The sequence below is a fragment of the Elgaria multicarinata genome, chromosome 9, assembly GCF_023053635.1.
Source record: "Elgaria multicarinata webbii isolate HBS135686 ecotype San Diego chromosome 9, rElgMul1.1.pri, whole genome shotgun sequence".
Classification (NCBI taxonomy): Eukaryota; Metazoa; Chordata; class Lepidosauria; order Squamata; family Anguidae; genus Elgaria; species Elgaria multicarinata.
The window spans coordinates 77,806,946-77,828,538 of NC_086179.1; the positions used below are offsets into that span (position 1 = coordinate 77,806,946).

General features: G+C 41.5%; 1 protein-coding gene across 2 annotated transcripts in view; it reads left to right on the plus strand.

The window, feature by feature from the left end:
• Nucleotides 1–21,593, plus strand: part of CELSR1 (cadherin EGF LAG seven-pass G-type receptor 1) — a 182,415-nt gene that overhangs the window by 107,642 nt on the left and 53,180 nt on the right. For both annotated transcript variants that reach the window (XM_063134119.1, XM_063134120.1), the window contains exons 6-7: nucleotides 19,400–19,557; nucleotides 20,638–20,801. In XM_063134119.1, the coding sequence (XP_062990189.1) occupies nucleotides 19,400–19,557; nucleotides 20,638–20,801 (322 nt within the window). The remainder of the gene's footprint in view (nucleotides 1–19,399; nucleotides 19,558–20,637; nucleotides 20,802–21,593) is intronic.

Sequence of the window (21,593 nt, forward strand, 5' to 3'; positions counted from 1 at the left end):
GCCTTACATGTCCTACAACCCTTGACCAACCCCTGACCCAACTCTTTAAGGGTCTCTTGCCTCCTTAAGAGTCCCACCTTCCCCTTCTCAATAACGTGCGATTTAGGCTGTAGATGTGGGGTTTAACACAACAGTTTACTAGTAAATTAAAATAATCAAATTACAATTAACGGTATTTAGTCAGTAGAGCTGAGTGATACAAAAGCATTAAAAGAAAATTGAAGTTGTAAAATGCAAGTTCTTTTACAGTAGCTGCATATAGCTTTTCCAGCTGCTGCTTCCTCATGCTCTTGTCTTTTCCTGCTGTCTCTCTTCTCTCTTTTGTACCCTCTTTCTCCAAAACGGAAAATATTGTTTCAACCTTGAATAAACAAATCTTATCCAGAGAAATTAAACTACTTCTCTCAGGTATACCCTCTCCCAACAGAAAAAAACCCCAGGTCTCTAGGCCTGAATTTTATTGGCTTGCTCTATAGGTCACAAACCTTCTCACCATGCTTGGAAATTTGACAGGCAATTAAGGCCTACAAACTAAATCTAAACCTGGATAGTCAGAAATAAGTTCCATTGAACTAAGTGGGACTTACATCCTGGTAAATTTGTTCAGAATTACAACCTTAGGCATTATTAGACAACAGAAGTCATGTGGTGACTTTTTCAAAAGGCCATTTCAGCACACTGAAGTGTACTCCATACATTGTGCAGCAACAATGTGACAGTTGCTTTCCCCCAAATTCATCCCGAAGCACTTTTTCGTACAATTGGCTGTACGAAATGGTCCTAGGACTTTAAACATTACAGCTTCAGAAGAAAACAATGTCACGGAGACATACTATGTGGACCTGGAAGATTTTTTTTAAAAAACAAAACATTAAATTCACTCACATGAACTTAAAGTCTATCTCAGAAAATTTCAAACAATTATTTTCACAGTTTGTAGTGCAATTGTATCTAATGGAGAGATAGAATTCTAGATATTAAATTCTGAAGACTTCAGAACTAATTCATTAAAGGATTGAAAGGGATTATCTGCATAAACAGTATCATTAGAGAAGATTATGGTAACAAGACTGCAACTGAAAATAACATCTGTTTCAGTGTGTGAATTGAATGTGGATGTGAATTTTACCAATGTCACCCAACTGACATTGCACATCACAACATTCTGTTATGTTTCCTGTCTAAAGTATAGTCTGTGAGATGGAGTTTTCAATTATTATTATTATTTGGGGGGGGGAATAATTCTTGATAAATTGGTAAAAAAAAGTTTAATTACAAACGATAATATATATTTATTTATAATATATAATATATAATATTTAATATATAATACTTAAAATATTTCTAGGACGCCTTTCAGGGCAGAAACCCTCAAAAGGCAGCTTACAACAATAAAATACATTAAAAAACAGTTACAATAAAATAGTAATAAAAACAATGAAACCAACAATAAAACTAGCGAGAACAACAATGGCAATAGCAGCAATAACAGTATATCCATTTGCGCATCTGCTGTGTTATGATCTTCTTTCAAACTGGTAGCAGATTTGTTCATGCAAGTTTGCTTTTTGTAAAGTGATTCCTAATGCCCCAGTCCTACAAAGTGTCTCTGTAATATTTGGTCTGGGGGTCCTGAAGCCAGTATAACACCACTATCAGCCCAATTCAAGGTGCTGGTTTTAACCTATAAAGCCTTACATGGCTTGGGACCACAATACCTGACGGAACGCCTTTCCCGACATGAACCTACCCGAACACTACGTTCAACATCTAAGGTCCTCCTCTGGGTATCTACTCTGAGGGAAGATCGGAGGGTGGCAACAAGAGAGAGGGCCTTCTCTGTGGTGGCCCCTCAACGGTGGTACAATCTCCCTGAAGAGGCCCACCTGGTGCCGACATTGTCAACTTTTCGGCGCCATGTCAAGACTTTTCTCCCAGGTATTTAGCAATATGTAATGAGCATGGGTCTATTAAAGTTGTTGTAGTGGTTTTAAATGTATGTGCGTTTTGCATGTTTTTGTGGGTTTTAGTTTTTGTATATTGTTTTTAAATGTTTTATCTTATGTGAACTGCCCAGAGAGCTTCGGCTATGGGGTGGTATACAAATGCAATAAATAAATAAATAAATGCCTGTATCACCCCAAAGTGACCACCAGTACATCTGAGATACTGTGCTGGTGATTGTCTTTTCACCCTATACTAGCCTTCCCTGACCTAATGCCCTCTATATGTTTTGGAGCTACAACTCCAATAACCCCTCAGCCAACTGGCTGAGGACTTACTGGGGTTGTAGCCCAACACATGTGGAAAGCGACAGATTGGGGAAGCCTATCCTGTCCTGTGCCCCAAGGCTTCACAGCGACACTGTCCTGCGCCAGGGAGTTTTGGACGATAGATGTGGGTTTACCAACAGCTTATTATAAGCAGTCCTCTTTTGGCTGCTACACTTCTGGAAGGCCCAGCATAACCTTGCATTTGCTTCGGTTAGTAGAAGGGGCAAAAAAATGTTTTTGCCTGGCATTTAATTGTGACCTGAGACAACATGTACTAGTATTTGTGCAGCTACTTTGTATGTATACATCCCTAAGAATAATGTTATTTAATAGGAAGACAGATGTAAATAGTATAGAGGGTGCTTAAAGTGAATTCTTCAGATGCACAGCCCACCGGTCGTCACAGCTGTGCTGACAGACAAGTGTCTCCACAAATCAGATGTTGTTCAAGCTGCCAGTTCCCCCCCCCCCCCCGTCCACTTCCTGCCATCACCTCTTCCAGTTCCACCTGGGGGGAAATTAACAAAGTGCCTTGCAGCCAGGTGCCTGCGATGGGAAGCCTGCAGGGAGCTTTTTAACTTTTTATCAGCTCGAGCAAGATGACGTGGAAAGGGTAGCAGTGAGCAAATGAAGGAGTAGGGTGGGGTGGGATAGACAACTTGTATGCTCCTCTGTCCAGTGCGCTGGCTTCTGTGCTCAAGATTCTCTTTATCTGTTATGCCTAACTCCTCCCCTGGCAAAAGGTACTAGAGGTGTCATGAGCAATTTGCACATGGTGGGTCTGAGTGCTCCTGGGAGTGTTTCTCATTTCTTTTTTAAAAAAACAGCCTTCCCCAACCTGGTCCCCAACAGATGTTTTGGACCACAACTCCCAGAAATCTTGCAAATTTGCCATGCTGTCTAAAGTTAATGGGAGCTGAAGCCCACCAGATTGGGGAGGACTATCCTAAAGTTTACTTCTAATAAAATGCTGAAATCTTCATAAGTGTGGATTTTTCCAAATACCATCTACATAGACGGGGTGTGATTGATTTTTAAGCGCATCCATATGATCATTTTATCACTGGAATCACTAGATGTGACTTTGGACCTGCACATTTCTGGAAATACGTAGAGTTTCAAAATAGGTGGCAGATGTGTTGAAATAGATACATTAGAATGGGTGAAATCAAAATCTAAAAGGGTATGGGAATCAGATGATCCCAATAATCAATAAACCGTGTTCGTTCTTTGCTCAGATTTGCAAGCCAGGAGGTACTGCTGATTTCCTCTATTCTATGGTGCTCATGTAGGTCCTGTAGGAAGAGGAGCTAGTGAATGCTCTGGATAATGGGATTGCAGGATGGTATACGCGTAGCATAATGGGTAGGAGAGTTGTATGGGTCAGAAAAAGCACAGGAGTATTAGCAAACAATCTGAATAGAGCCACTTGATCACAAACTTTAGCAAAGCATGCACACACACACACACACACACACACACTTATAACTTCACACTCTCTCACCAGGGAGAAATCTAACTTTGGAACTCTTCCTTATTGGTGGTGGCTAATACATAGCAGGATATATATACTTTAGCACATTGGTCAAGTGAGCCATAACCTAGCAGGCAGCAGAGAAAAGCCTGCTTTCTGTAAAACAGACATGCCTCCCTCTGCCACATGTTAAGAGACATAAACATTCCAAGACTTTGGCAAAGTTTGAAACTTTACATTGTCGGAAGGAAGGCCCTTTGTGAAAAGCTAATGCCTTTGCTTTTACAGAAGAACTTCTAGGGAACTCTTCAGTTACACAAAGCTCAAATGCATGTCAAGTGATGCAACTAAGAAGCGAATTTACTGGCTCTTTCTACACAATGCGCTTGGTCCTGTAGGGGGCTTGCATGTTTAATTTACTCTCACACTCAAGGCCCCCAAGTGTTTTTGTCTGTGTTAATGATATGCTAGCCAGTCAGCCTTCTAATAGTCTCAGAGGAGATTCTGAATGAAGCCTGCTGCATCAGCAGAACATTGCACTTTTTATTTGCGGGGGTCTACAGTTGATTGAATGAATATGTATTGGAGTATTAAGCCACAGACCATGACTATGTCATCCATGTATAAGAAGAGCATATACTGACATATTGTCATTTGTACAACAACACAAAGATAATAACCCTTTCTTCTCCTCAGTGCAAACAACAGAATCCTCACAGCACATTAGGGCCAGGAGCAGGCTACGACCCTCCTGGCTTCTTCAGGTTGTGAGTAGGACTTGACCTGTCTTATACACCTGTGCATTGCTTAGCTGAGTTCTGGAGAAAACAAAGCTGAAGCAAGAAGTCAGGCTCCGCATGCCCAATACACACCTGGTGCACAGAAGGCGGTTGTGCAACATGGGAGCTGTAGTCCCCCCCCACCTCAGTCAATCCTGCAGTCTCCAAGCCATAAATCAGGCTGTCCATGATATCCCTGCCATCTCTGATGAATGACATGAAATAGGAGGTCAGCAGGTATGACCCCATTTATAGTCTAGAGGGCTTCACCAACGCCTTAGACCAGGAGTGAGTGGGCAACTTGTGATCCTCCAAATGTTTTGGACTACAACTCCCATATGCCCCAGCCAGCATAGCCATTGCGTGAGCGGAGGGCATAAATAAAGAGACGACACACAGAAAATGGATTTAAATAAGGGCAACTTTTATTTAGAATTCTACAGGAGGTGGAGGCCTAAGCGGGCATCCTATCTTGGCCATCCATCTGGCCTTAAAGGGATCGGGCGAGTCATTCGTAGCCAGAGAGGTGTGGCCTGTATTCCACCACCCCTCTGGCTTCCCCATAATGGGGTTGGTAGGCCTTCCGGTGTCGCTCCCCCCATGTTACAAAACTCCGGGTGAGTGACAAAGGTTGGCCTCAGAGGTAAGCCCTATCTCACCAGCTGTTGCCACAAGGCTCCCAGCTGTGAGCCTCAGGCGTTACCCCTCACCAGTAACGGTGCCAAAGAATGCTCGTCCACGATGCCCGCAAATGTGAGTGGGCAACTTGTGATCCCCCAAATGCTTTGGCCTACAACTCCCATATGCCCCAGCCAGCATAGCCAGTAGTGAGGGCTGATGGGAATTGTAGGCCAAAATCTCTGGATGACACGAGATTGGGAAAGACTGATCTAAGTTATCAGCTGTTAACTCCAACTTTTGATCAAACAAGCTGATTTCAGCACTGGATTCTTGTTTTATAAGATATGTGAATATACAGCAGCAAAGGAACGGGCAATATTTCTTGAAATGTTCTGTCATCTTTAGATTACTATCTCTTTTAATTCAAAATATGTTTGGTAGTGATGGGCATTTTCCTATAATCCACTTAACGGGAGAAAAGATTTGGCATGACATGCTGCTACTAACAGTCATTTAGCTGGCACCTGAGGAATTCACTGTAAGGACTTTGAAGTGCACCCTTATCTGCACTTAATCACACTGTAAGCTTCAGGAACTCTGAAGCTCTTTAAAGAATTTCACATCTGTCTGTAGAGGGGAAAGAAAAATAACACTGGAAAATAGTGTGTTGCTATTGTTGTTGATTTTTTTATTTGCACCAACAGTGTGCCAGGAGAAGGGTAGAGGGATCTCAGAGAAAACCTTTGCAAACATTTAATGATTTGGGGTAGGTGGGGGAGGAAATACCTTTTTAAGGCATGGCAGGTTCCATGACTGAGAATCAGCCCTGGCCAGGCAGTGAGTTCAGTGGGCTGCGTGCCCAAGCAGCCATTTCATTGCTATGTCACATGACCAAATTGGGTTTCAGCCATAATGAGGTAACTTTTTCCATACACCATACCCAGATCTGAAATCTGATCATGGGTAGAGAAATTTGGTGTATCCTTTGGTCACTTAGAAAGAGCTGTGTCATGCATTTAACTCACTACTGTCAGGACCACAGAAAGCCCGTAAAATGCAATAAACTAGAAACAACTTGGGCCTTCATCACTATGAGTTTTAAGGAGTTAGTGCCAGCTAGGCCTTGTTTCTTTCTAGGCACCTTTTTAAGGTTTCACTTCTTTGTATGTGTACTTGGGAGTGAAGCCCACTGAACACAGTGTGATGTATTTCTGAAGAAACAAGCATAGAGCAAAGTATATAAAACATGGTTTTGTTCTAGAAATATTTGAATAAAAGGAATAATTTATAGAAAAGATGCCCAGAGCTGGTCTTCCTGTGGAGCAAGATGATGAAGCAATTGCTACAGGCACCATTTTCTGCCATCCATTTCTACCTTTCTGCATTGTTTAAAAGAAATTGGCTCCAGTCCAAAGCTGGATAGGATGGGTATCATTTTAAAAAAAATATTGGGGTGAAGTGAGGACAACTCTAACTTGTAAAGTGCCGGTGGGTCAGGCTGTCTGAACCTCAGGGATGCATGCATATGCAAAGCTGGAAGGAGTTTGCTATTCAAAACTTGAGCTAAGCTCAGTGCTAATACTGAAGAATCTAGAGAATTGAAGCCCTGGATTTTCTTTGGAAAAGGAATTGGTGAGGTATTTTTCCAGGGCTATAACAATTTCCAGAGGGGTAGCCATGTAAATCTATTGCAGGGAAAACAACAAAGTGTTTCGTGGCACCTTAAAGACTTAACGTATTTATTCAATGTCCACTTGAATCTCATGAAGTAGACAGTGTCCACGAAAGCTTACATCAGAATAAATTTGTCCATCTTTAAGGTGCCACAGAACTCTTTGTTCTCCTAAGTTTGTGAAGATCTTGGCTGATTCAGTAGAAAGTGTCATTACGGGTATGCATTCTTTTCAGCCGAAAACAAGCACGTACAAAACCCAGTATCTTTAATGAGCATGGAGGGGGAAGGGAGAGAATGAGACACATCAAAGGAAGAAAGTGTTTGTGCTCAGTGCTCATTTTTACCTTTGGCGATTAGCAGAAATGTGCCCCTGTGTTGAAATACGTGATGGGTTCACTGTACTTTTTGCTGTCCTCTCTTAACTCTTCGACACACCCTTCCTGAAGTTGAGTTTAACATTACGCAAGAGTTTAATGTTACTCACTTTTTCTCAGTGCCACCTAATTTCCATTTGTCTAATTGGATGCTCAAATCTGCATGGCCTACAAACCCACAGTTCGAGGCAGTAACGCTTGTCTAGTATTCACCACCTTTTCCCCCTTAGGTTGCAAATGTCACGCCTTTTCCAGTTTCTGTGGCTTTATTTGTTGTTTCTAGTTTGTTTAATTTTCACCCTGGTTTGACTCTGATAGCTGTGCTCAGCTGAGAATATGTCTGCAGCAAAGCAGTTAATGAGATTTTTGACCACTGGACCAGCCAAGTATCGCCTGAGAATTTGAAGGCGTTCTTCCCTTTCATAAATTAGACTGTTGGGCTCAGACCACTAGGTTAATGAAAGGGTTTTCCGTGGCTGGCAACCTGCCTAATGAGACTGAAAGTGTTTGAACTAAAAGGGCACCCTTGGCTTCTAGCGTCTTTCCTGTAGACTCTACTACAAGTTGCTCCATTTTCTACTAATTGCAGCCAGAAAAAAAAATCTGGACTGCTGTGAACATGATCCTTTTAAATCACAACTACTACTGGCGATATTCTTTTCCTGGCTACACAACTATGAAAAGAAAATATTCACGTAGCGTTTTAGAAGTCAGTAGGAAACAGGTTTTCTGTCACCTTTAACCATTCCAAACAGTGAATGCATGATCTACTACTGATTAACAACCCCCCAAATTGGCACAATTTACAAAAATGGGTGGAAAACAAACCACACACTTTTCATTTATGTTTGCATTTATTTATTTTTTGTCTGTTAAATCTGGTTGGCTGTTTGGTAAAAGATAAAGACCTAGTTCAGATACAACAACATAGGTTGTTGTTATGAGCTGGAGCTGCCGCAAGACTAGCTTGCACACTCCTCCTCTGAATTCGATGGGGAGAGATTCACGCTCAAAGCAAAGGTTACTTTAAAGATGTAGCTAGCTTCTGAATCTTTTTTCTTTTTTATTCTACAGTAAGTGCAGGGTCCCTGATCCAGATCAGGACCCTAGCTTGAGGTGTAAGAGGTTTTAACCCTTTCTTCTCTACTGCAGTTCCAATTCAGATCAATTGCATTTGCAATTTATATTGCCAAATAGTGATCAATTAAAGCAAAAGCTATATCTTTCAAGTAAAAACTGCATTTACACATCACACTAAACCATGGATTATTTAAACGATGGCTTGTTGCCCTACCCAGGATTTATCTGGAAGGCATTGGATGGAACTGAGGTTTGTTCTTTGTTTCCTGAGTTGTTTTTCCCCTGCCTCCTCTTCCCACTCTCTCCCCCTGTCCTGAATGCCTTTGTGATGCTGTAATACTGGCAGGACTTCACCATGTTAGCTGCTTGCTTGTCATTGGTCTGTTCTACACACAAGGCATGGGAGATTCATCAGCTGTTCCCAGCACTTTTGTAGATTGCTGAAGAAAAAATGCCTTGCCCCAACCCTAGCCAAAGCCCTGGAAATCTGAAGCACTGAATGAACCGTTTCTCCCCACAGCAGAGTTCTTGACCTCCAGAGATCAGGTAGTTGGTGTGAGCACTTTGCAGAAGAGAGAAATGTGTTTTGGGGGTAACCCCCAGAGTTCAAAGGTTCTTGACCTCCGAGGGATGGGGTACAGATAGCTTATGTGCAGTTTGGCAATGAGGAACCCCTTTCAGTAAGTAGGCCTTAAAATTCCCCCAGTGCTGTCAGGAGCAGGTCTGAGGTTCAGGTGGGACAGGGGAGCAGATCTGCCTGGTTGGCAATGCCAAGCAGACTTCACCATTAGTGTTAATTCAGGCAAAGAGCAAGCAAGAGTGGAGCAGCTGTGGTATTTTTTTACCACTCTTGTCTGTTACCTCTGTAGCATAGTCCAACAACCCATGAACAAATCACAGTTGCAAGTTCACACATCACAATAACCCATAGTTTGATCAGCTCAGAGTTTATAACCCAACAACAAACCATGAGTTCTCTTTTTGGGTTGTTCATGGTTAACAAACCATGGGCAATATCTAACTGAGCGCTGTGCCCCCACCAATTCTGTAACCCCTTCACCAATTTGTTTCTGCGAGCGATGGAGTCCTGCCCATTCCACTGTGCATGTAGGACTCAAAATCAGAGGAGGTGTAGCACTCTGCTGAATACTGCCCCATGGTTAATAAATTATGGTTAGCACGGCCACATTCACAAATCACAACAACCTGGAATTTAGCAAGCCATGCCATGGCTTAGTGTTATGTATGAGGCAGGTTAAAACTTCCATTTCTTGTTTGTTATAGAGAATGAGGACAGGTAGACATTTTTCTCCCTCTCTCAAAATACTAGAACCTGGGGTCATCCCATGAAACTGATTGGTGGGAGATCAGGACAAATAAAAAGGAAGTACTTCATACCGCGCATAGTTAAATTATGGAACTCACAGGATGTGGTGATGGTCACCAATCTGGATGGCTTCAAAAGGGGGTTGGATAAATTCCTGGAGGCAAAGGCTATCAATGGCTACTAGCCCTGATGGTTGTGTGCTATCTCCAGTATTCAAGGCAATAAGCCTGTGTGCACAACTTGCTGGGAAACATGGGTGGGAGGATGCTGTAGCACCATGTCTTGCTTGTTCATCCCTGGCCAATGGCTGGTTGGCCACTGTGTGAACAGAGGGCTGGACTAGATGGACCCTTGGTCTGATCCAGCATGGCACTTCTCATGTTTTTATAGTTGTCCATATGAGCCTGGGGCCTATGCTGGCTCCCATGAACTGTAATTCTGGGCATAGGCTCCTTATTCCTACTGAAGTCAACGGGAATTAAGTAACCTAATTTGTTAAGTATTGCAGCCAAATTGAGCATTTTTCGCACAATATATTTAAGTCTGAGTGTCTTAGCCTGGCATGCATGTGTGTGTAGCGAATTTGTAAAAAGTTCACAACATGCCATCTCCTTGGAAGGTTGAGCTGGCTTGTGCCAAGCATAATGACATTTGTTTTGTCTCAATTTTCAAGGGTTTTCATGTGTTTTCAAGTATTTGTTTTTGTATACTTTCTTGTGTAATCTTCTTTGGTTAATCTTTGCACTCAAGAACAGTGGGGCGGGGGAGAAAAAGAGAGAACAGGGCTGGTTATGGGCACAGTTCTGAACATGCCTGGTTGGCTGTCTCATTACAGCTATTGGGATTTCTAAGCATTTCACACCTTCTAGAGTGGAGTCAGGATATATAAGATAGCTTTAAAAAGTTGTCATTTTATTTTTATTGACATGATTCCATACCCTCTGACATTTGTTTAAATTAAAATAAGGTTCCTTGTTTTCTCATTAAATTACATCTGTCATGTAGGGGTCAGATCCAACAGAGATTAGGTAGGGGATAGATTGTTTATCTTTAGTGTACTTAATTTACTTTGCCCCTGACCCAGCATTAGATATGGACAACTAGTTGTGCATAACAACTGGTGGCTCTGGATAAGGATGCTCATTCTCATATACACCAAAACACATCCCGCTACTTGGCGATGTGAGCAGAAGGCAGGTCTTCCTTACTGGACATATCCATTGGTGCTTTATAGATGATGATGATGATGATGTGGGGGGGGGGTTTAACTGCTATGGTAACACAGTCACTGTGACATTGAACAGATACAGCAGCCAAACTGTCTGTTTACGGTGTTAGTCATTAATACATACTCCCCAATCACCCCATATTACAAGCATCATGAAACTGGCTGCAGAAAACTTCTTGTGAGTGAGTGCAGGGCTGGATTTCAGATTTGTGATTCTGTCTCAAGTGTTAGAGACAGAACTATGAACACATTTGTGATTGAAACATTGCTAAAAAGAGAAAAGAGAAGTTTTTTCTGTTTCTAATTCTAGATAGAAAACAGAAGCAATGCCAGCTTGATGTTTTTCAGCCTGGCTAACATGCTCAATTCACTTAAAGCAGATACTTGATCCAATCAAATATCCACTTAACTATCTGTGAAAGATACAGATGGCATTGTGGTAAACACCATACAGATGAGATCTGGAGATTAAAGGATAATACAATGTACACAGTAGCTATGTCCCCTGGATTTTAAAGATCCACATTTGTAAAATGTTCATAACATAAGATTAATGTCTGTGTTTATCAGGGCATACTTATGTATTTTCCATTTATATAAAGCTAGAACCTTGGCATATGTATATATTTTCTCAGAGCTTGTTCATACATTAAATTTTGGACTGGAAATTACTTGGGCCCTATCTCAGAATCCTGTCAGGGCCTGGCAGCCACAACATGGAGTCACTCCATGCTGGCTTACCTCTGCACAGCCATGTATTGAGTAGGCCAAAAGAATACTTGATGCTCTGTGCTCAACTTTGTGCAGGTAGGCAAGACACTATGCCAGGCTTCCCCAACCTTGCACCCTCCAGATGTGTTATACTACAAAGTCCAGCATCCCCCAGCAAACCATGCTGGCTAGGGGTTACTGGAAGTTTTAATACAACACATCTGGAGGGCACCAAGTTGGGGGAAGCCTTTTTGAGCTTTCATGGTGATGTGTAAAGAGCTGATCCATGCAGAGTTCTTAATTTGTTATCAGCATGCACATATGCCTCTTGGCTCAAGACAAAAGCCACCTCCAATTGCTACATACTAGAAAGTAATAAGGAGGGCAAGATCCAGCCCCAGCAACTGGAGAGGTGGCAAGTATCTTGTGTAGAGGGGGCAGGGGAGGCCAGGCACAGTCTACTATTCAAAGGCTTTAGGAGCACTGATTTTCAGACCACTCTTTTAAGGTCAGACATGGAACAAACTCATTTCCTGCTAATTCTATGGCCGTTTCTGCACCTGCCTTTTCTCCTGGGATCATCCCTGTGCATCCAAATGACATACAGGAGATCCCAGGAGAAAGCAGGGAGGATCCCTCAATTTTCTTGAGATAATCCTTAGGTGTAGAAAGGGCCTATGTCTTTCTGGGGTATTCATAGAATCATAGAATAGCAGAGTTGGAAGGGACCTACAAGGCCCTGCTCAATGCAGGAATCCACCCTAAAGCATCCCTGACAGATGGTTGTCCACCTGCCTCTTGAATGCTTCTAGTGTGGGAGAGCCCACAACCTCCCTAGGTAATTGATTCCATTGTCGTACTGCTCTAACAGTCAGGAAGTTTTTCCTGATGTCCAGCTGGAATCTGGCTTCCTTTAACTTGAGCCTGTTATTCCGTGTCCTGCACTCTGGGAGGATCAAGAAGAGATCCTGGCCCTCCTCTTTGTGACAACCTTTCAAGCATTTGAAGAGTGCTATCATGTCTCCCCTCAATCTCCTCTTCTCCAGGCTAAACATGCCCAGTTCTTTCAGTCTCTCTTCATAGGGCTTTGTTTCCAGACCCCTGATCATCCTGGTTGCCCTCCTCTGAACACGCTTCAGCTTGACTGCATCCTTCTTGATTTGTGGAGCCCAGAACTGGACGCAATACTCTAGATGAGGCCTAACCAGGGCCGAATAGAGAGGAACCAGTACCTCACGTGATTTGGAAGCTATACTTCTATTAATGCAGCCCAAAATAGCATTTGCCTTTCTTGCAGCCATATTACACTGTTGGCTCATATTCAGCTTGTGATCTACAACAATTCCAAGATCCTTCTCGTTTGTAGTAATGCTGAGCCAAGTATCCCCCATCTTGTAACTGTGCCATATACTGCTCTTTTGGAGAAATTTTTTAAATAAGGGAAGCACACATAATACATTGTATACAGCGTAACAATCCAATTACAACTACAATGAACAAGAGCTTTTTAACTCATCCAATTCCAGGTAACCATCCAAATAGATCAAAGTTACCTATGCCTTCAGTTTTTGTCCCACCAGACCACCAAACAATAGTGAGGTAGTACAGCGGAGCTGTATTACAGGTAGTAGTAAAGATCAGCTTTTCTGGGATCTCCTGATTCCAAGGACCAGGAGGATTCTGGTGTGTTGTGTTAGTATCTCAGTGTGATTTCTTTTGCAGGTCATTCCCTTCTCTGACCAGCCAACCTAGTATCTCAGGAAGTTGGGAATTGGTGTCAGATCCTCAAGTCTCTTGGTTCAAGCTTGTGGGGCCTGACAGGTTGATGGTCTGCAACCTTCTTTGTCCTTTAGTATCCAAACAACAACAACAAACCAACCCCAGCAACCCTGGTGCTGAAAAGACCCTAATATAATCTCCAGGCTAGGCGTTCTATAACCTGGGTACCTACACTGAAAATGCCCTCTTTATAGCCACCTGCCAGACCTCATTTAGTGACTTACCTGGAGAAGGGTCTTAGAAAAAGCTCTTTGTATCTGGGTAGGTATATGTGCAAGGAAATGATCCTTCCAGTAACCTGCACCCTAGCCATGCTGTCTAGCTGGAGTTTTCCACAAGTACACACACCAGCCACCAGGTTCTGAGTCGAGATTAACAGTGCAACCTTATACAAATCTGCTCAGAAATTCTCATCTTATGTTACAGTCTAAAAAGGGCAGAATAGGAAGTGTTACTAAAGCCAATTGGAATTGCTTTTCATTGGGGTCAATGGAGATTTTATTTTCTTTTAAAAAAAACTGGCGTTGGGGGGAATTTCAGGACAAAAACTGGGTGGGGGGATATTTAACCCTCCCCTTCCCCTGTGATTCCCGTCCGCATCAGAGCTGCGCACACTTGCATAAGAGTAAGAAAAATAGTGTGTTTAGCAGAACATGTTGCTTGTCTCTCAGCAAGAGCAGAAATGTCTCTTTAACCCTTCTGTCAGCCTCCACTTCACCCTGAGCCCAATGGTTTACATGTGCGTTCAGGGAATGATACCTTTTTATAGTGGATGTAGAAGCAGAGTGTTTCTGAACCCACAAATGAATCATTGGATGTGGAGAAGGGAAGGATGGTTTGAATTTGAAGACAGAAGCACCAGCTGAGGCATCTCTGCCCTCATAGAAATTGTTTGGAAGCTTTCTTTGGCTGCTGCGTCCAGATGTTGCCCACAGACTGCCACCTGACTATAATGTATGAACTGTAATAAATACAGAATGAAACTGAGCCATCTCAGGGCAGTTATTAGTAATTAAGTCTGTTATTATTCCTACCTACCTACCTACCTCTTTCCTCTTTTAAATCAACAGTATGTGGTCTTTGAAGGTTGAATCACAATCTATTTTCATATGAGAACATTATGTGGGAAAAGAGCAAGAAGTACATTTTCAGCATCACCAGGCAGGGACTTTGTTAAATAGCTCCCATTAGCAACCGTAGTAGTCATGCTGGTAAATTTGGCTTCACAACACTGAACGTTTACTCCTGAATGCGAAGTGACTGCATAATTTCCAGCTAATGAAAGATGGCTTTCAGGTAACATGGGGTTTAATTGGGTACGCTTAGGAGAGTGAATACATTTTTTCAAAAGAATTTGAAAACCATCAGATCCAGGCTACTTGAAGTGGAGGTGAGTGTAAAATTACACAGCTGAAACATCTCAATCTCTGCCAGTGGCCATGTCTTGCTCTTCAAGCACCTTCAGTTCTATGGGCAGCATCTCACCTGGCATTTGATACTGGTACAGAAACATACATGACCTGTGTATGTTGTGAAAGCTGAACACATGTAAGATCTACGCAGATCTACACAGAAGCAGGAGAGGGCATCCTTTCCCAGTTGCTGTTTCCATTTAGAGAGTAGCGGGAATTTAAAGCATGCATTCACTGATTAGAGTATCCAAATATTTTGTGCTCAGGGTATGTAATCAAGTACAAATGGCCATGTGAAAAGCCACTGTCAGACTATTCATGAGTAAAAAGATATCTCCAGGTGACAAACTCACAAGAGAGTATAATAGCCTAGTACCCAAATCACAAATGAGGACAACTGTGCCGGGGAAGCCATTTGTAGGGTACTCCATAGGAACACTATTGTCTTATTTTGGAGTGTCTCCCAGATAGTTTTTAGGTCAGCCAAGAAGCAGTATGTTGTCAGTTTGAATGGAGTATCCATCCGTTGGGTTTTATGCAGCTGGACTGGGAATAGGAATGGGAAGAAAAGAATATGATAGTCCATTGCTCCAAAGAAGGCAAGAAAGAGCCACAACATAGAGGCTAAGGTGGGACACAAGAATACGTGTGTGGAAACATGGGTCAGTGAGCTGTGGTAGTCTGTTCACACTAGGGACTAGGATGCATTGAGATGTGGCAGAAAGAAGGGCTGTCAGGCCCAAATGTCCAATTATCTGATGAATGTGTGGAATTTTAAAATTATGTCTAAGGGGCAAAAAGTACCATAGGCTGGCCTTCCTGGGAGGTTTTTTTTTTTAAAAAAAACCCTACTTTGAGTTGTCAATTTGATTCAGGAAAAAGTGAATATCTATCTATTTATCATCTATTTAATTAAGGCATTTATATGCCATCATTTGTTATTTCTATCCCAGGAAGGTTTACAAATGCTGTTTAAACAAAATCTGAAACAATAAAATGTACAATATCTCAATTAAAATCAATAAACAAATAATGCAATTAAATATCCATACAAACAGAAGAATTTAAAATACAGCATCCTTCTAAAATGTATAACACAAACCATTAAAATACCTGAGAGAATAAAAACATCTGCACCTGACATGTGAAAGATAAGAGTGGATGCCAGGCAGGCCCCCATGGGGAGGGAGGTCCATAATTAGGGCACCACAGATGAGATTTTTTTTCTCATTTATTCTTATTTGCTTAATCTCGGATATTGGTGGCCACCCTGAGAATGGTGCAATGGAAAATCTCAATGTTCAGGCAGGTTAATACAGAAGAAAACGGTCTTTAAGGTGGGCATTTTGAATTGGGCTCAGAAGCATATCGGTAACAACTGATGAGGAATATTCCCAGTGAGCCATCCCAGTCAAAATCCTGACTGCTGCATGTTGAATTAGTTGCAGCTTCCAAACTGGCTTCAAGGGCAGCCCCATGTACAACACTTTACAGTAGTCTAAACAGGATGTTACCAGAGCACGAATCACTATTTGCAGACCGTCCCTGTCCAGGAGAGATTGCAGCTGGTATACTAAGCTGCTAGAAAGCTCTCCATGCCACTGAGGACATGTGTGCCTCAAGTGAACTACCCCCAACCTGATCTTTCAAGAGGAGTGCAACCCCATCCAAAGCAGGTTGAATTCCTCATTGCTGGACTAGGAAACCATCCACCCACAATATGTCTGTCTTATCAGGAGTTTCAATTCCTTCACTGAATAAAAAGATACCATCATACTGATTATTCTGAAATGTTTCTACTCTGTAAGATGTGCATTAGGATCACTAGCACCAGAGACTTGACTGCTGTTCCCTGTATGGAAGATAAACCCCAACATAATTGGGAAAGAAAGAAAGAAAATTTAATAACCGGAAGATCATGATGTCAGCTTCATAAAATAATATAAAAATATTAAGAGGAACAGCAGTTTTGTCACATTTTTTAGGGTGCAATCCTATGCATGTTTAGACAGAAAAATAGTCCTACAATTCCCAGCGTTCCCGAAACAGCCGTGAGGAATGCTGGGAGTTGCTAGGAATGTTGCCAAACTGCTGGCTGGGGAATTCTGAGAGTTGCAGGACTTTTTTCTGTCTACACATGCATAGGATTGTGCACTTAGTTCACTACACTCAGAATTGCACTGCTTGTGGAATCTGGAAAATGAGAGAATAAGGTTGTAAATCTATTTCTGGGCTGTTCTCCTTCAGACTGCAGGTGAAGATCACATGATTAAATGCCACAACACCAGCATCCTATACAGCACATACTTGTCAGGGAAGATTATTTTCTCCTTATACCTAGGTTCTAAGTGAAGTTATTTTTGGTATTAACCCCCACCCCCCACCGTCCAGCTTTCAGATCTGCCATCTGACATGATACTGCACAGACACAGATTGATGTTGTCTACTGTTTGTGAGGACTAGGCCTTAATGTCACCTGATGGATGTCAAGCCCTTTATGTGAATTGCAGCCAAAGTATGTGGTCACAGTAAACATAGTTAGAAGGAAATGGAAAACATACTCCATTGCCACAGTCTAATACCAGGAAACAGCTTTTCAAAAACTTCTAAAAAATACCATTTCAGTTAAATACCATGGTGATACTTTTGGACTGCCTTACGCATAAATATGATAGCTTAATCTTTTGTCAAGATCATATATGTGGTTTACTAACTTGCAGAAGTAAAATTAGATTAAGAACATTTCATAACAAGACATCGGGAAGTTATTTTATCACTTTGTATGCATTAATTAATACATAAGGACAATACTGCTTCAGCGTGATATTATATAATGCCTGTTCGTTTGATGAACTCCAGTGTTTCACCAGCAATAGAATAAGGCATGTGCTGCATTATAAACAATGTTTAATCTGCAATCCTAGCACATCTACTAGGGAATTAGCCCCACTGAACACATTGGGACTTACTTCTGTGTAGATTTAGGGCATGTCTACACCAGGCGATATCCCGGGGATCATCCCGGGATCGTCCCTGTGCATCCACATGATGCACAGGGGATCCCTGGAGCAGGGAGAGATGATCCCTCCATTTCTCCGGGATATTGCCATACCCTTTTTTTGCGGTTTTTCCCGCGGTCCCAGGACGATCAGCATATCGCGAGATCCTCCCCCTGCCCTCTCCTGGTGTAGATATGCCCATAGATAGGATTGCACTGTTAGAAGCATTAAGATTCTCTTGCATTCTAATTAATTAAAGTGGAGCACGTGAGCTATTTCTGTTTTCAGTTCCTAAAAACGTTTTTGTTACATCCAAACCTGAAAACTGAGTTGTTTTTAGTTAAACAACCCAAAGTTGACCCAAGAATTACCCATTTAACCCATAAACAACCCACAGTGTCTGGGTTTGGACCTCACAAAACAACCCAGGAATGGGGCTTCCTGGTTTGCTAATTGAAATTGGAAATAGCACATGGATGATTCATGCATTCCACTTCTCCTGCTGTTCCTGGGCTAACCTTACCCAGGAATTGCCCATTTCACTTGGTCATTGGGTTTCTTTGACATTCTCAACTCCATAGGTGAAACGTTTTTCCACAGCTCCAAAAAAACCCAAAACTTTCCCATTACTCTGTTCTTGTCCATTCCTGTTCCCATTACTCTGTTCTTGGCCATTTTACCATAAGACATTCTACTGATCTGGCACTCAGTAGAACAGTTTTATTAGAATGTCCAATAATATATTTTGTGTGTGTTTCTGTTATATCCTTGAAACTCAGTGGGGCTTTCTTTCAGATAAGCAAATTTGGGATTGGAGAGCCAATCATTTAGATCATGGGTGCACAACGTTTTTGGCACTGAGGGCTGTATCTAGGACATGTTTACGCTGGGCAAGCACATATGCACGCACAAATACGCATGCACGCACAAATACGCATGCACACATATGCAAATACAATTCTTACCAATTTGGACATTTTCTCATCAAATATACAAGGTGTAGCTCAGTTCGATGCATGTCTAGTAAGAAGTAAGTCCCAGTGCAACAGCTTCCAGGTATACAAAGCACAGCTCAGTTCTAAAATGTAAAAGTATGTGAACTTTAAAAATGCAGCAAGGTCTTTACCTTCAAACAATGATTAGCTGAGATGTGGGGGAAAGTGGATGATGTTCACACAGCCCAGCTATGTGGTTTTCACTCCCTATTTAGATGATAACATTCTTTCTCCCTTGTTGCAACTAGCAGTCCTTTTTAGCTCAGTAGTGCTGACTATAGCAATTTTAGAGCAATGCTGGAGAATTCAAAAGACAACTCTCTTGTAGACTACCGTTTTGCTTTTTGATTGGAATATTTCCCATGATCAGGTAAACAATAATTAGAGTTTATTTGGAAATCCTTCTTCTCTTCTTGCAAACTATTAAACAAATCCAGGTTGTTGGCTGTGAGGTTGCTGTTAATTATAGTAATTTTAAAAATCCAGGTTTTAAACTGCTTATACATAGTTTTTGACTTGGCAGAGTTATTTTGAAAAAGTATCTGTCTGCATATGCAGGTCAATTTATCCCTCCTACACATTTTTGGAATTTTTAAATTAATATGTATTTCCCTCCATGAAATATGTATGGATTTGCTGAGAGTTTTAAAGGTTTTTCTTTTATTTTGGAAGCCAAACATAGGAAGATTAGGCATTCCTCATGGACCTTCAGGGGAGAAGGTGGCAGTAGTAACAGTGGATGACTGTGATACTGCAGTGGCTGTGCGTTTCGGAAGCTTCATTGGAAACTACTCATGCGCTGCTCAGGGAACACAGACTGGCTCAAAAAAGTAAGACACTGGTGTTTGTTTTTTAATTCTTTTCATAGGAATTCAGTGACAATATGAAATACATACTCTGAAAGACCCCCCCTCCCATTTCTTTTAGGTATGCTTAGGACAGGTCACTGTCACATTGGAAAGTGAGTTTACATTTATTAAACAAAGGTTTACATTTGTGCAGTAAAGTCAAACACATTGGGCCTGTCTGCATGTCACATTGGCAAATTGTGGATTATTTAACCCATTATTTGCTGGAGTGTGCGTGTGTGCGAGCCTGCCGCTTTCACTTTCTGTAAACAACATTCGAAAGCCTCGATCGTAGGTTGTGAGCATGCTGTCAGAACCTGGACACTATGGGTTGTTTATAGGTTAAACAACCCAAAGTTAACCTAACAACAAATCGTAGGCAATGTAGGGTGCAAAAACCCTAGATGTAAAATGAGAATAGAAACAAGCAAACAAACAAATGACAGCACCCAGCCTTCAGACTTACAATCTAAACGAACACACAGATGAGGAACAGGAAAGTGTAAGGGGCAAAGGAAGACAGTGGACAAAGAAGCACAGTAGACATATTGTGAGGTGCTTTTAATGAAACAAAAGCGTAAAGTAAATTGCTTGACTCCGCCCTCGTTGGAGTATTTTCAGGTTAAGGCTCTATTCAAATACATTTCTTAGGTTAAATATATATGAATTTTAACAAGCTTTGAGAGAGTAATTATAAGCAAAGATGAACACAACCTTTAGAAGATGTATAGTTGTTTGTAAAGCTATGACTGCAAATTCAAGGAAGTAAAGGAATATATGATTGGAATGAGCCCAAGATGCTGAAGATAATGTACTTATGCAATTGTGGGAATATCTCTGGCTAACTGCCCATACTATCTGTCTGAATATGGATATTCGAGAGAATTGCTACAACATATATAAATAGTATGTTGCCCTTTTAATTATAAATAAGATAAATAAGAATTACATCTTGAACTGTTAGAAATGCCAAAAAGAAAGAGAGAATTTTTATCATTTCTGGCAAAAAATGTTCGCTGGCCAAATAACTTAGAAAACCACTATGATTTCTGATTTCTTTAGGTCTTTGGATCTAACTGGCCCTTTGCTCCTTGGAGGAGTTCCCAACTTGCCTGAAGATTTTCCGGTGCACAACAGACAATTTGTCGGCTGCATGAGGAACCTCTCCATTGACAGCAAGCCAATCGACATGGCCAGTTATATAGCCAACAATGGCACTCTTGCAGGTATTAGCCCCACTTTGCATGGAGGAAAGCAGTACAAAATGTTTCATTTAGAATTGTGCAAACTAAGACATCTTCCTAGGAAACTCAAAAGACTGAAATGGTTGTAGGATCTGGGGAAATAACATTTGTTCATGTGCAAACTGAATATGTATTTATGTGCATTTTTTTCATATGTGATCCCCCATCCTCTTTTTCTTTCTTCTTTCTTTGTGATATTTATATAACGCTGAAAATAATAGAATCTCTTGGAAGTTCGTAACATTAAAATACAATATTAAAACACAACATTAAAACATACCATTATACATCATTAAAACACTTCCAACTACAATGAATGAGCTGTAAAATGCAGTGGCCCAATTAATTTACTTACAGTCCAAGGAAAGCCTGGGCGAATGTGAGTCTTCAGGAAGCATTTAAAAGATGCCACATGTTCTGCTTCCCGATCTACACAAGGGAAGTCTTTCCAAATGGTGAGTGCCACTACAAAGAAGGCCTGCCGCCTGGGTCCTGTGGTGATATACTCCAAGAACCATTCTTGTCTAGGCATTATTCATTTTCTGTGGCAGCCTCCATGAGAGCCCTGTACAAATCCCACCCACATGAATGGAACTTCTGTGGGAGTAGTACTTGGTGGCTTAAGACCATGGTAGATGTATTGAGCGGATAATTATAACGACCTTCTCCCTCTAGGAAGTATGTAACAGCAACTAGTCTCAATATGTCAGTCATCTGAGGATTAAATATTTATATCCAGTGCAAACTCCCCCACTCCCCCTGCACTGAAGAGAA